The sequence below is a fragment of the Leuciscus leuciscus genome (genome assembly GCF_965113295.1).
Source record: "Leuciscus leuciscus genome assembly, chromosome: 9".
In the NCBI taxonomy this organism is placed as follows: domain Eukaryota; kingdom Metazoa; phylum Chordata; class Actinopteri; order Cypriniformes; family Leuciscidae; genus Leuciscus; species Leuciscus leuciscus.
In genome coordinates, this window is record NC_138733.1 from 15,613,000 (window position 1) to 15,628,913 (window position 15,914).

General features: G+C 36.4%; 2 protein-coding genes across 4 annotated transcripts in view; one reads left to right on the top strand and one right to left on the bottom strand.

Moving 5' to 3' along the window:
- The window catches only part of LOC309507061 (uncharacterized protein), a 159,247-nt gene that overhangs the window by 119,223 nt on the left and 24,110 nt on the right, over nucleotides 1-15,914 (top strand). The gene's annotated exons all lie outside the window — the stretch shown is intronic.
- Nucleotides 1-15,914, bottom strand: part of numbl (NUMB like endocytic adaptor protein) — a 46,290-nt gene that overhangs the window by 13,011 nt on the left and 17,365 nt on the right. The window contains exons 1-3 of one of the 3 annotated variants that reach the window (XM_082179500.1): nucleotides 11,829-12,213; nucleotides 3,590-3,740; nucleotides 1,587-1,661 (exon numbers count right to left, since the gene is read on the bottom strand). In XM_082179500.1, coding sequence (XP_082035626.1) covers nucleotides 1,587-1,661; nucleotides 3,590-3,740; nucleotides 11,829-11,869 — 267 coding nt within the window. In that variant the 5' untranslated portion in view covers nucleotides 11,870-12,213. Of the gene's footprint in view, nucleotides 1-1,586; nucleotides 1,662-3,589; nucleotides 3,741-4,715; nucleotides 4,767-11,828; nucleotides 12,214-15,914 lie in introns of those variants that run through there. The other 2 variants (XM_082179501.1, XM_082179502.1) reach the window with 2 other exon arrangements.

The window sequence follows — 15,914 nt, forward strand, 5'->3', positions numbered from 1 at the left end:
ATAAATGCAACCTTGTAGAGCAGAAGAGACTTCTTTTAAAAGCATAAATACCCCAAACCTTTGAACAGTATTACGTGTGTGTGTGTGTGTGTGTGTGTGTGTGTGTGTGTGTGTGTGTGTGTGTGTGTGTGTGTGTGTGTGTGTGTGTGTGTGTGTGTGTGTGTGTGTGTGTGTGTGTGTGTGTGTGTGTGCCTTTGTTTATTAGTTACTCGCAATGCGATCTTCCTATTTGGGGGGTCCTTGGCCCTGAGGTACATTCTTTAGGCCAAACTATTAGACTGAAAGTACACATCGCAATTAGGACAGGTTCAGTAGACTGCAAGAGCAACTCTCTAGGTTTTGGAACAGGCTTTCAATTTTTCATTGAATCTGTTGTGAGCACATGTTTGTTTGAGAGAGTGAAGGATAGGACACAGTGAAACGCATTTAATCTGGACAAACTGTAGGAATAAGTCAAAGTGAAGAATGCAGCTAAATCAAGAAGAACTGAGGGAATCCAAATGTTGTTACAAGCAGCCCAAAAGTCACTGTCCAGCAGAACACTGAGGAAATGACACTGGCTGCAGGTAGAGAGAAGAGACCGGAAAAATAAGGAACAAGCACAGGCACAGAGTAGAATGAGATAAAGGCTTTGGGGGTTTTGGGAAGAAGAGAAAATAAATGAAGTGACTGTGTAGACAGACACAGCTGGAACTACCAACATGGGGACGAAAGAGAAGAGCGTATATGAACAGATGGAGTGGCCCCAAAGACAAGGACCACACACAGTCAGTGTCATACAAACTTTAAACAATTAAAATTAAACTTTAAAAATTAAACAATTGTTTTACAAACAAAAATACATTATAAATACATATACGGTATTACAGTTCTGTTCTGACAATTCAGTAATGAGATTTGCAGTGTCAGGATACAGCTACTGACGGAGCAGCAATACTGAAGACAATAGCCATTGACAGAGCAGCTCCGATCTATAAAGATTGATTTTTAAAATAAATGAGACTCTGTTACTGTGAGGACTGAGGATGTACTGAGAGTCTATAAAAAGCATTTTGAAGCATTACTTTTCAAAATTAATTGTGAGCAACTGGCCTAGACATGATCTAGCAAAAACGGTTCCAAAAAGTGGGGACTAATAATAATAATAAACATATCTATTGTTTGTTTTGTGCTGGTTATGCATTATTCAATTTGACCTACAGAAACACTGGCCACTTTATATAGAATTTGTACACTTTTCGATCAGTTAATTTCAGACTTCTTCATTGATTTTTTATTAACAGATATAATCACAATAGAAATGTCTATTACTCTACAAAATAATTTTTACAGTTTCCATAAATTTAATACATTTGTAATTTCCTGATATTTTCACCTTACCTCAATAAAATTATAATAAATAAATATAATATAATATAATATAATATAATATAATATAATATAATATAATATAATATAATATAATATATCAAATTTTTCCTATACTGGCTGACTGTACATTTGAGCTTCTTTGGCTGCCAGTTTGCTTTTTATAGCAAGTGCGTATTGTTTTATTCTGTGAGAATGGAAAGCATTACTGTACTCACCAGTTTCAGTTTTTTCACTGCATCCTCGCACACATGCATCCCTCTGGACTCCTCTACCTCCACCAGACCGAGGTACTGCGGATAGAGAGAAAAAATATAGAGAAAAGGGAGAGAGAGAGAGAGAGAGAGAGAGAGAGAGAGAGAGAGAGAGAGAGAGAGAGAGAAAATGATGAAATTTTTCTTCCACAACACCATTAATTCTCTAAATGACATGACATGCATTGTGAAAATAAAATCACTGCTCTGTCATTTTTGGTGAGGTTATGTGAGAAAAACGGACAGGAACACAAATTTACACAACCTCTTCAGGGAAAACTAGTCCTGTACAAACAGGGCTAGTGTAGATTTCAATGAGGAACCCATTGAAAGGATATATTTGCAGAGGATATATTTGTGGAACTCTGAAGCGAGACACTTTGTCCAGCCTAAACCAATCAAAATGTCCTCACACGGGCACAATTAATAGTCATCTAGCCAGGGTTATGTGATTATGGTGGCCATGAGGACAGAGGCCATTACAGGATTACATCTCAGTCTCACAGAGATTCCTGATGCCTCAGGATGGAGAGTAAAATTAGGCTGAATTTAATTATACAAGATCCACTGCAATATATCCTCCACTTTACTTAATGATAGTCTTTAGTCTTGAAAAAGCATCTTTGCATTTCAAAATAGGATTGTCAAATGCCTTTAATCAAAATAATTACATAATATTCTGATTAATTCATTACATTAATCACATATATCAGTAATTCGTGAGAAAAGCCGTATGAATTATAAAAAATGGATTTACTTATTTGTTTTACTTTAATAGCAATACTAGCCACATTATGGAATTCATATAGAGGTTAAATCTGTTATATCTCACAATAGATTTTCACACTGAAATAGGGTTGTGAATTTTCATTAAAATATTCACATAATTACACATTTAATGGATTTTACATGAATGAATGGTATATACTCTACTTCTTAACATCCTATTCAAGCCATGAACTTGGTGTTATTGTGTGGGGCTTTGATTGGTCGCCCTTTAAGTTCAAGTCTGTTTTTGTTCAAAGCTCTAGCCTTTGGCCCTCAGCCAAACACTGTTAGGGTGTTGCTGACTTTCAAACATTTAAAAAGTCAATCTATATCTGGACTTTCCTATTATACCCGTTTTCTTTTGCCCTCTTGCCCTAGTATTGCTTTGAATAACAGCGCCTTAGCGCGACATTTATTCCATTTGAAGTCTAAGCCATTATATGAGTGTTAATGCTTAAATAAGCAAGTCTGGAACATCATAAACTACACTACAGACCTTTATGTTGGCAGAGCCTGGGTTAGATTGAATTCAAACGAAACTGACACTATTTACTTTCTTTATAAACATTCCTAGTCTTATTGTGCACTCTTAGAAAAAAAGCTTCAATGGGGTTCAATATAGAACCATAGAGTTACATTTTAAAGAACATTTTATGCCAAAAAGGTTTTTATATAAGGAGAAATGTTTTAAGTGATTGCATAATACTTTTATGTTTGACAGGCTATTTAATTTTTTTCTAGAGATAAAGTATGTTGAAGAGGTGCTCATTTCATCAAATTTAATAAAAATAAAAACAAATAAAAACAAAATGAAATAATTAAACTAAATCCATAAAATGATCCCATGATGGGAACCCCCCTAAAAGGTTATATATATAAAGCGCTTGACAGAACCAACACTTAATGTATTAACAAACCACGAGCAATACATGTGTAACTGTATTTGTTAATCTTTGTTAACGTTAGTTAATAAAAATACAGCTGTTTTTTTATTTGCTCATGTTACTTCACAGTGCATTAACTAATGTTAACAAATGCAATTTTTGATTTTAATAATGCATTAGTAAATGTTGAAATTTCACTTTAACAAAGAATAATAAATGCTGTAGAAGTGCAGTTCATTATTAGCACATGTTAACTAATGAAACCTTATTGTAAAGTAACAAAGACTTAAAAAGCCAGTTGACTTCTCAACTTACCCGGACAGGAAAGTTGCATTTGCCCTTCCGTACAGCCTCTTCATCTGCTTGCCATTGGTGTGGCCGGCTGGCTTCCGGCACATAGGTGGGCTTCTTCCTGCGCAGGCTCTGACGCAGCTTATTCATCTCCACGCTCTCAAACTCTCTGTTGCTGAGGACAAGAAAGAAGACGCGTTAGCAGGAGCACAAAATCTTACTTCACCTGAGCTTCCAACTGTGAAGTCAGGACACACACTGGCTGGGTGTCAACTGAATGTTGACATATCATACAGACGGCAATGTTTCCAGTCATGCTGGATAGGCAGGATGTGATCACTCTGATTTGGATCAAAAAAAAAAAAATGCCACCAACATTAATTTCAGATTTCTTGGTATTTTTCACTGAATGAAAAATAATCACAGTATATTGGATTAAACAGAAATTGCAGAGAATGTATTCAACTCGGTCTTAAAAAAACAATTACTTTGCTCTCAAGAGGCCTATTTATGTAACATAATTAGGTCATTCATTCTACCCTTAATTTGCATTGGTAATTTCAAATTCTGATGCACAACACAACAAAGCCAGGCCGCTCTGAAGAATGCAAATATTTGAAGCTGTTTAGTCCAAGTTACACATGAACATCATAAAAATTCCATTGAGGAGAATTTACAGTAGTACGCATACTAAAACATCAAACACTTAGATGGACAGTTCAGAGAAACAAAAAAGAAGATATTTTGAATTTTTTTACAAAAAGGTAAATGGGGACTGAGACTGTTAAACTTGAAAAAAAAAAGTTATTCATATTTTAGCTTTTTATGTTTTGATTTTCAGTTTTCAATTACTTTTTTTTTTTTAATGATGCACTTTTACTCATTTCAGTTCAGTTTCAAAATTTTTGTTTACTTTAAGTTTTTCATCTGAAATTTATATTTTATTTTATTTTTAATTAATAAAATAGTTATTATCTAATAGTTATATAGGCATTCATTTTGCCAAATATCTTTTCCACAAAAGAAAATAAATCATTCGGGTTTGTAATGACATTAGGCTGAACCAATGGTTAAAACATTTTTGCTTTCATATCCCTCTTACATTTCAACTTTTACATACTAAAATCTCATACTATAAAATTATGATTACCATCTTTTCACACGGTTCGGCATATCTTCTCCTTTAAAAGCTGTACACTTTCCACAAACTGTTGTACTGCGTTCTTCAATGTGAACCACACGCCACACAACCACTTTTGCTTTTATAGCATCACGTCAGAGGCCCAAAGCTCACATTTCCCAAAGCCATGACATGTTACGGGTAACAGGTGACAGACATGGATTGGCGGAAGTACCACTATGCACGCCTGGCCCGAATCCTAAATGCCACGTAACACACCCACATATTAAAAGGAACACATGATTGTATATGAGTGTGTGTTTTTTTAATAGCCCTGGCATCTAAGTCTCTGGAGGCTTGACTCAGCTCTGGCACGCGCCTGTTGCTGAGCTTTACAGATCGGTTAGGGGTCAGACACAGGATACGCAGGACTGGCACCTGCCGCTCGTCCGGGTAGTGAAGCGGGAATGGGCAGCTGAATAAACCACATGGCATTTTTAATGAGGCAGCAGGACATTACAGTACCACCAGTACATTCCCAACAGGAGGGTCTAGATGTTTGGCGGTTCTTGATCAAGATCAGTCAATGCTTTTGCAGGAAGAAAAAAAATGGAGGAGCTTCCGAGATTCTGCTATACTTTCAGGATTGATCTAATGGCTGAAAGGCTGCCAAAGCTACAGAACAGCAGAGAGGGAGGAGAAGACATTCGCAGACAGAGAACAGGCCAAAAGCCAATGAGAGAAAGAGAAGAGACTTTATAAGGAGAAGAAAGAAGGAGCTTGAGATGTAGAAGGGGAGGGAGACAAGTGCTAAACACACTCATTGAATCTTATTGAGGTCACAGTTTTAATGTGTGTCGCTCACACTGTGGAGCCAGTCACAAACGTCCTAACTGATGCAGCACCACCGTCAAAAACTAAAATAAAAAAATTAACTTTAACTTTAAGTGAGCATTTTGTTGATTACAAATTTTATCTAAATGTAATAATACAGAAAATGACAATGCACAATTAAAAAGTTCAATATCGACCAATATGGTACTAATATCATGAATCTCTAGTCGGAGTGTGTATGATAGACTGTTTACATTTGAATAATAACTACTTAAACCAACTTGAGCAATGAATTTGCTTCATTTCTTAATGCTTATGTGAATATGTAACATTTAAATCAAAAACTGTTTATTAACATAGTAGTTTCTGCAATGGCATCGCGAAATTCCACTCGATTTGATATCGCCTACTAATATTTTGGTGTCCTGACACTCGTTAACACATACAGCAAAGAAAACAATTTGTTCTTGAGAGTTTCTTATGAGACCCGCTAGGGAAATTTCCAAAACATGCATGTGAAAGTCACACAACAGCCATAAGAGCTATCCAAGCCATTCCATGGAAATGATTTCATCACCAAATGAAAACCAGCTGGAGCAACATGGGTAGAGTGAACCAAGACTAAACCAAAACAACACTCAAGACTTCATATACAAAACATTTGGCAGAACACTTCTCTTCATGTGTATGTCTGATGGACCGACCATCTACCACATCAGATCCAAGCAAATATCTTGGCTACTATGTATAAAGATTATACATTTATATTACGAATAATCTTGGCTTCTCTGTGAAGCATATTAACTGATTTATTTTAAAAATCATAACATACTCATAGCAAAATCCCACTGAAATACTTTTAAAGTAACAATAAGAACATTTTTAAAAAGTATGACTTCAGAAGACTTGGAATTCACTGCATGAGTTGAATGGATCACTTTAATGCTATATTTATTATGCTTTCGCGCCCTTTTTGAAACTTGAAGGAGAATGAGAATAATGCATGGATTCTCATTTCTGGGTGAACTATTCCTTTAAGGTAATGGGTTGAAAGAAAGAAACGGTGTAAAAATGGGAGGGAAAATAATAAGACTAAGAGAAAAAAACAGCGCAGTGAAGGGGCTAAAACCTCACTTAGGACGCTTCAGTGAGCATACGGGCCGTTGCATCACGTGTAACTAACAAATCAAAAAGGGATCCTATAGCAAGAGGCTCAAAATCTACAAAAGACCATCCTAAGCTCCCCTGCGGCATCTCAAGACTGTAGAGATACTGATGAGGCAAAGGCTGCAGTATGACTCTCACTACAGTGTGGAGGCGGGGGAGCAGATATAGCTTTTGTCTCATTATTGCAAAAAATCAATGCTCTCAGCGCAAGGAATCAGACCACAGCAGCTGCCTGCGCTCATTTTAGAGACACCGTGGGTGGACAGTGTAATGGAGGCTTTTTGGGTGCTTTTGAAAAAGGGAGTAATTGTAGCATGACACTTACGGTCTCTTACGGTAGGCTGTGCTCAGGCCTCTTCACTGGCATTGAGATCGGGTGGAAAATAGTCACTCACAGTTTATTTCAGCAGGGATTAACGGGATAGTTCAAGTAAAATGGAAAATTCTGTAATTGTTTTATTCTATCCTCATTATTTACTTGGCCTTTTATTGTTTCAAACATCTGTGGAATATAAAAAAACATTTTGAAGAATATTACTGCTGCTCAATGAAAATGAATGGTGATCAGGGGCTGTCAAGCTCCATAAAGGTCATTTTTATGATGCTTTTTGTTCTTTTTGCAGTTTGAAAGCTCCTGTTCACAATATGCTTTCATTAAATTGAAACAGAAGCTCAGATATTCCTCAAAATCTCTTATTTTGTGTTCAATGGAACAAAAAAGGTCATACATGTTTGGACTGACATGAAATTTCAGTGAATTATGATAGGTTCCGTAATCATTAAACAAGCAGGGCAAAGCAATTATGGATGCCCCGATATAAATATTTGGACCAGTACAATAAATCTATAATTATTTTAATGATTATGTCCGATAACTTATAAGTAGTTACATTTTATACTAATTTGTCTAAATAAATTAACAATTATACACTGAAAATAATTAATAATCTAAATGTGAATTTAGGTGTCACAACATTATAACATATTGTAAAATATATTAACATAGAAAAGTTATTTTGTAATATTTCACAATATTTACTGTATTTTTGGTCAAGTAAATGCAGCCTTGAAAGTTATGTCATATCTCATCAAATAAGAGACCACAGTCCAATATGAGTTGTACACATATTTCTGGAGTACAGAATGATACAGAGCTGCACACAAGTGACCCAGTTTTAGACCTTATAAACCCCGTTTGCAAATATTATCTGACCCAGGGAGCAAAGGCGACTTGTTTCTCTGGCCATCTGTCGCAGCTCGTCTAAAGAATCCACACCATATTACACCTGCTCAGATTGAGGCTACAATCACACACATAAACATGACACCCACCCACACGTCAGATCCAGACGTGAGTAATCGTGTTTGCAGATGACAGGGGAAAAGGGGTCAGACCAAAAGTTTATCCCAAGAGGAACAGGCCTGTGCTAAAATCATCAATACCGAAAGACACTGACACAGTGACCATTTCACACTCACAGCCAGTGTGAATATGTGGGTCATTCAGGTTTGCAGTACATGCTGTCGATTCGATCACGTAGGAGTTTTCGATCAGAATTCACTGACATAAGCTGATGAATGTTCGTAGCACACAAACCAATGTCCTAGTAAAACAATCATCCTACAAAATGTATGTCTGTGTGCAAGTTGCTTTAAAGAGTTAGACAGCCGTGGGCTGTAATGCAGTGAGACAGCTGATTCAGAGACTTATGCGCTCGATTGACACCCTGCCTAACCAACAAGGGCTTCTGAGGCTTTTCCCAAACAAAATTTTCCCTCAATCCACCACAGGCCGAAATCAAACTCAACTTAAGAGGCATGATTATTATTTGGCAAGGATATTTCCCTTGCTGTACTGTTTATTTTAGGGATATGTAGCTTCTTATTAGCAGTGGTTATGAAAAGACATTTAACTCTGCTTTGGATATAAAGCAACCTTACTTAGAGTTGCAATGAAACAGAAGTAGCGACAGATTTTCCTCCAGGTTATTCTTCAGCACATCCAAGTGTAGCAGATTATCGAAAAAAAAAATAATACTAATGTTGGACGTGGAGCATCGGTTGTTGATTAGATTTAGAGATGTGGGCATTGCATTCAAAAATTGAGCAAGTTTGCAGGGGTGGGGTTTATGCAGAATAAAGTACAAAGTATACTTTAGTTTTTATGCGTATGAGTCGAAAAAGAAACTGAAGAGACACTAAACTACTGGACAAACATTAATCTTTCTAGTGCGAATATGTTCATGCACGCTATCACATAGTTAACTTTGAAAGGATATGCTTTCAGCTCTAAGCAAATGCCTGTGTTCATTTCCAAACTGATACTTTGGGCTTAAAAGATTGGAAAAATCCAGCAGAAAATGCAACAACAACAAAATTACAAGGTCAAAACTAATTTAATCAAATGAAACATGCATTGCTGAATTAAAACTTGTGTCATTTTTCATTGAACAAAGACATTCAAAATTGATTAGATAAATAAAAGAAGAGATTATCATAAGGCCTCCTACTTCCTTTTGAAGTAGGACACTTTCCGGTTCATCTTCATCCACCTTGGTCTTCCTCAACACCCCATATATGCCCAGCTGACATCCGTAAATATTTTTCAATTGGAAACATTTTATCGCACTCCCTAGACTCTCCCCAGGCCTACTGACCTTGACTACATAAAGAGGCATTATTCACAAGTTTCTTCTCACAGCATTTGTAGATTAAACTTGAAACATGAGAGACAAAAAAAGAGATAAAAGAGGCAATATATCTGAGACTTCTACCGAGAGTGAGGGAAGGAGGGCCCTGTGAACGGTTGTTATCTGAGGCTTTGCATGTGAATACATGGTGAATACCTCAGTTACATCTCCATACTTAACAGTCAAACTCTAACCCTAACATGTATGTGACCTCCTTGAAACCTTCAGTTCATCCCCTTACATTCTTAAACAGCTAACATTCTCTAGAAGCGATTCCTTTGTCTTCCTCCTCTAATCCCTCTGTCAAAAGCGTCATATATTGAGTAACAATAAAGGTAGAGTGTCTGTTTTCAATACATACAATAAAAAAGATTATATAGTTAAGTAAGAAAATCTCTACGTAACTCATGCAAGATTAACTAAATTAATCATATAAGCAGTGGTATTGATTGAATATACATAGGAAAATAATATTTCTCTTACATGTCTTGCTTATCTAAATGTGATGTAATGTGTAGTTTTCCTTGCTGTGTTGACTGTGAAAAACAGGTTTTATTTTAGGTATTTTAAAAACTAAATAAATGAAACACACAAGCTTTTACTGAATGTGCAGACTGGACAGACTGCAAGGAAAGAATGGCTAAAGGTCTTCTTGAGTCTTGACTTGAATTATTGATTTTGTTTATTTTTGGGTGAAGGGCAGGACATTGAAAATAGCTCTGAGGTTCCTTTTTCAACAAAATGTCAACCAAGTACATAGTCTCTCATAGATTATCCAACATTAGATTGACATCCAGGAGGTTTCGAGAGCTGAGGCTTGACCTGTCTAGACAAGCATGTGTGATGCTCTTGAAGAATAACTCAACCTTGAGATAAAATTGAACACCTTGGTTTTCCAAAGCATTTCTGACCATTTTGAATGTTCATAAAATATATTTTTTGTCAAACAAAGATCTGCATGTAGCGTCAGTTATCAGCTCAATCTAGCTTTAGTCTGGTTGATCCATCGTCTAAATAAACTTGGACTAGGGATTAGTCACGATGGTCGACTCAATCAATTAATGAAATTCAGTGGGCAACTGGGATGTGTTCCTGGGTCAATATTGTTGTTTGTTCTGAAGCAACATTCCCATCAACCAATCAGATTGTAGGGTTAGGCTTAGGGAAGGGCTTGGGACTTCCTTACAATTTAAAGGTTGGCTAATTAGTTTGGGTTAGGGTCATAAATACATCCATAGGGACAAATAAATTAACCTAAAGGAAAACTGTAATATAATACGATTATTTTTCTTACTCCATAATAAATATACATATTTTATCTTAAAAATAAATAGTAAATTAAAAAGCCCACACAATTCAAGATATATTCTCTGTAAACTAATCCTAATAATGTACGTAAACCATTTTGCTTCTGAGGTAAATATGTTTTGTTTGAATCATTTTTAGATATTTTTACTTGATACAAGTAACACTTAAGTGTCGAATGTTGTTCCAGGACAAACAAAAGATCATATAAAAATTCTAAGAAAATCGCTAATGGGTAAGAAAAATAGGTAACACTTTATTTTATGGTCCAATTCTCACTATTAACTAACTAGTTATTAGCATGCATATTACTAGGATATTGGCTGTTTATTAGTACTTATAAAGCACATATTAATGCATTATTCTGCATGACTATATTCTACATCCCTTAATTCTACCCAATACCTGAATTTAACAACTACCTACTAACAATTAATAAGCAGTAATAAGGAGTTTTTTGAGGGAAAAGTCTTAGTTAATAGTGAGAATTGGACCATAATCTAAAGTAATCTAATCTAAACATATATTCTCTGAAAACAAGTCTTACTAGTTTTGTTATAATTATGTTTTAATCTGGGGGAAAAGTTGGGATTTTTTTCTTAATGAAAATGATGATTCCTCATACACAATTGTAGTGACCTATTTTGCCTTCTGCATATCATGCATGTAACCGTGGCCCTTTAAGGCCACCAGTAAGAGAAACTGATAGGTAGAGACATGAGAATCCTCTCAGTCCACTGCGTTCTCTGTAATGATGCCCTTCCAGGAGAGGAACTTCAGACATGATCAGTCTTTAATTTGTTTTCTGATCAACCAGCCTACAATGCATTTGATAACCGCAGAGAGCCACAACAACAAATAAATTGAATAATAAACAGACAGATAAGTATCAGCTGATCTATTCAGTTGGTATATCAATTTATCTATTAATCTGAGCCATATGGAGGCTCATGCAGTTACTTCCTGTAAGAGTATTAGCCAAACACAAGCCTTCAGAATAAGCTTGGTTACTAATCTGTAAGATGCACTGGTTCTAGAGCCTATGTATTTATTTTAATAAACACAAATTTCATGGCACGAAGCAAAACATCCATTACCCTATTCCCGCAAGGCTAATTCTTCATCTTTAAATAGAAAAAAAACTCACCTCCCCTCTTCCGTCTCATCCATGTCACTGCTGAAACTCATTTTAGACAGATAGCAGAAGACCAAAGCCAGGTAAAGTCTCAAAATCGAACCACCGATGGTTTCGCAGTCAAAACTGACGTTTGATGTAAAGCTTGAGGCAAAATGCTGTTGAATATTCAGTACTGGGATCCAAGAGAAGGAGGAAACCACACCCCCCCTTCAGAGATTAACTTGGAGAAGGCGACAATAACACATGTGCTCAGTCTCATCACCATATGTGTCCTCGCCTACAGAAACACACGCGGACGCAGGGAGACATGCGAATTTGCCAGGATGTGCTGAGCTGCAGCCTCTGAGGAACAAATCAACTTTTTGTCTTTCCACAACATAGACTGCGAGGGGAGGATGGAGAGCGAAAGATAGAGAGACAGGGAGGGGAGGGGAGAGAGAAACAGAGGAGGAGCGCGGGCGGAGGTGATTAGACTGGAGATGGTGATGACACACTTTCAGTCGCCCATCTGCAGTGCCAGTTGTCTGTGTCGTTGTGTTTGTACTCTTGCTGTGTTCCTAAGCTGTACTCAGCTCTTTAGGCATCATTTCTACTCAGAGAATATCTAATGTAAAAAAGACAGTTTTGTTATTCTGATAGATTAGTTATTGAGGATAGAGCACACAGTACGTGCACATAACATGCTTCCTGTAAGCCTATTAATGCTGTAGTTATGAAGAATGACCTCAGAGCACTGTACTACTTGCGTAACAAAATGCCATTCAAAATTTAAAGACATACTGCCTGTTAATTTTTGAGGAACCCCTTTGAACTAAAATATTTACTTTAAGATTTTAAGTTAATATTAATAATTTTATATAATGATTTAATAAATTAGTTTTTTTCAACTCACAAACTCCCTGCAGTTCCCTCACAAACCCCCTTTTTTTAAATATATTCCATATTCCATTTTTATCTATTTATTATTTGTTCTGTTCAAATAGACGTTTAATGTGCATTAAAGGGATAGTTCACTTTGAAATGAATTTTTGGTATGTTTTAGCTTACCTCAAGGGCATCCAAGATGTAGGTGTCTTTTTTTCCGCAGTAGTTTCAATTTTGATATTTTTAGGTCAAACCGTTCTTGTCTGTCAGTCATATAATGCAGGCCTATGGTCACCACCTCAAAGAGCATGCACAGAGTCCAAATTAAAACAATTCCCCGTCGTCCAAATTAAACAATTCCCCATCGTAAGTACACATTGATGGCCTAAGACACGAAACGAGCGGTTTGTGTGAGAAAACGAACAGTATTTATATCGTTTTTACCTCTTATACGCAGCCATGTCGAAGTGATCTGATCTGACGTGTACGCAGACTGGTGCATAGATATATACACTAGATGTCGCTTTAAAGACATTCGTTCCAATGAACTGCCGTAGACAAGGCGAAATCTAGTGTATATATATCTATGCACAGTCTGCGTAGACGTCAGATCAGATCACTTCGACATGGCTGTGTATAAGAGGTAAAAACGATATAAATACTGTTCGTTTCGTGTCTTAGGCCATCAATGTGTACTTACGATGGGGAATTGTTTAATTTGGACTCTGTGCATGCTCTTTGAGGTGGTGACCATAGGCCTGCATTATATGACTGACAGACAAAAACGGTTTGACCTAAAAATATCAAAATTGAAACTACTGCGGAAAAAAAGACACCTACATCTTGGATGCCCTTGAGGTAAGCTAAAACATACCAAAAATGTATTTCAAAGTGAACTATCCCTTTAAAGGAACCACAAAAAAAGTTAATTGTAGGTCATGCTTAAAGGTACAGTGTGTAATTTATGCAATGTTAGTGGAACAAACCGAAATTGTTTTCAAACAGGTTTCCCAAAAACTGTCACATTGTTTAGGTATACAGTAAGTCCCACCTCAAACTCACACCACTGGTTGAGCCAATGTTGCTATGATGCTCAAGCAACATTTTGAAAGCACAATAGTGTTTACTTTCCAACCTTACTTATTGTTGTCTCTGCACAATAAACTGGGATATAGAAAGTATTTTGAAAGTGTTCGCCCTTCTTTTTTGTCATGTCATAAAAACGTTGTTTTTTTATCTGGAAATTATGAAATCGCTCAATATGTCACTTGAACGCACATCATTAGGACTAACAAACTTATCTGTGATCATTTCACAGGACTTGAAGGCAGTATAACGGTTCCTTCAACTTCAGCTGTCTTGTGCTGACTGTATAAAATCATCACTTATCTTTCAAATCATGTCGCTGCACCGGGAATCTCTTGGCCGGTCCGACTGGTGGAGCTTCCCTCTGGTGCTGAATTGATCACGCTCTGTTGATTGAACTTGTCCTAAATTCTCATGACCCAAATGAGGGTCCACCAGCAGGACTGGATCAATGTATTCACATGGACATTTAACCAGACTAATCATGTCTAGCATTTTGTATAGTTGTTTTACCCAGAGGAAATAAACAGAGGGGTCTTGAGCTCAAAAGAAAAATCACATACAAAGTCTTGCAAAAGTATTTTGGTCCTAAAACAATTCTTAATTAATTACAAATTTTGTCACACAGTTTAATTCACAGCACTTAATTCTCCAAATGGAACCTCTTTGGGTCAGCAAACTCTCCAATTTAGATGGATTGACACATAAATACATATTTCTATGCTATCTGTTAGTCGAGATGTATGTATATCCAATCCTCTCTGATATGAAATTATAAATGCTATTTAGGAGGACCTCATATGAATATAAACAGGCCTCCTGGCAAACATGCTTTCCGTTGCCAGTCTGTTAAACAAGAGTCAATCAATGTGTCCTCCTCTCTCTAGAGGGTCAGAGAAAGCGAGGTCAGATTTATGTAGTTTGACTGTATGAGCCGCATCCTAGCGAATGACAGTCACAATGATTCAGTGGCACATTGCCCTCTACCTGCACTGAGTAGCAACAGGACAAAGGCCTGCGTATCTTTCCTGAGCCGTCAGAGGATACATGATGTAAACTAATCTGTCAGTAGGCTACAGCTGCATATACCACGGCACAAGAGATCCACATTAAACAATCTCTCAGTTAGAGTAAATTAATTCATTGTAATTTGTAATTTTATTTGAGAATGTCGTTATCAATGAATTGCAATTTTATTTCTTACAATACTGCAATATTACAATCTATTTTTACAATCAAAACTGACCCAATTTAATTTTTTAACACACATTCCTGGTCATATTGTACAAAAAATATCACCTCACACTATTACAAAAAGAAAGAAAATCTGTATGTGTAAACTTTTATCAAAATGTACTTTGGATGAATGAAAATTTTCTAATAATAAAATGTGACAAACTATAATCTTAGCCAAGACTACATTGAACATTAAAGGGTTAGTTCACCCAAAAACTTAAATAATGACATAAATTACTCACACTCATGTCATTCCAAAAGCTTTAAGACTTTCAATCATCTTCTAAATATAAATAAAGATTTTTTTTAATAAAACTTGCGACTTCTGTCCCTCCACTGAAAGTCTTTTCAGCCAAACATTTAATGCTTTAAAAAGTTCATAAAGAGATCTTAAAGTAATCCACATGAATCGAGCAGTTTATACCATATCTTCTGAAGACATGATCACTTTTTACAGATTCTCACATGTCAAGCAAATATGTTTGACCTTCCATTTATCATATTTGATGTGCATTACGTATATGTGCTGATCAACTTTTATATGTGAACAGAGCTTTACATTGACACCCACCAACCCGCCATTTCTCCATACATATCGATACTGAAATAGCTGAAATGTTTCCAATACTCATTTTCCACAGAATAAATACATAATACCAGCTGCGCTTGCTCACTCTCTCATCTCACCAGTTGACACACAAACCTGCCTCCTCTCACTCACTCGTTTCATTTACTCAAGATGAATATTGTTGGTGTTACTGGGCTTGAATTTTGCCGTGGGATTGCGCATATTGCGCATAATTTTACTCATTCCCGCAGATTTTGAGCTCACACCCATAGTACGTGCACATAAAGCCGCCTCTTAGTACTAAATTGAGCATAAACACAGTCAGTTATGTTTCAAGTAAA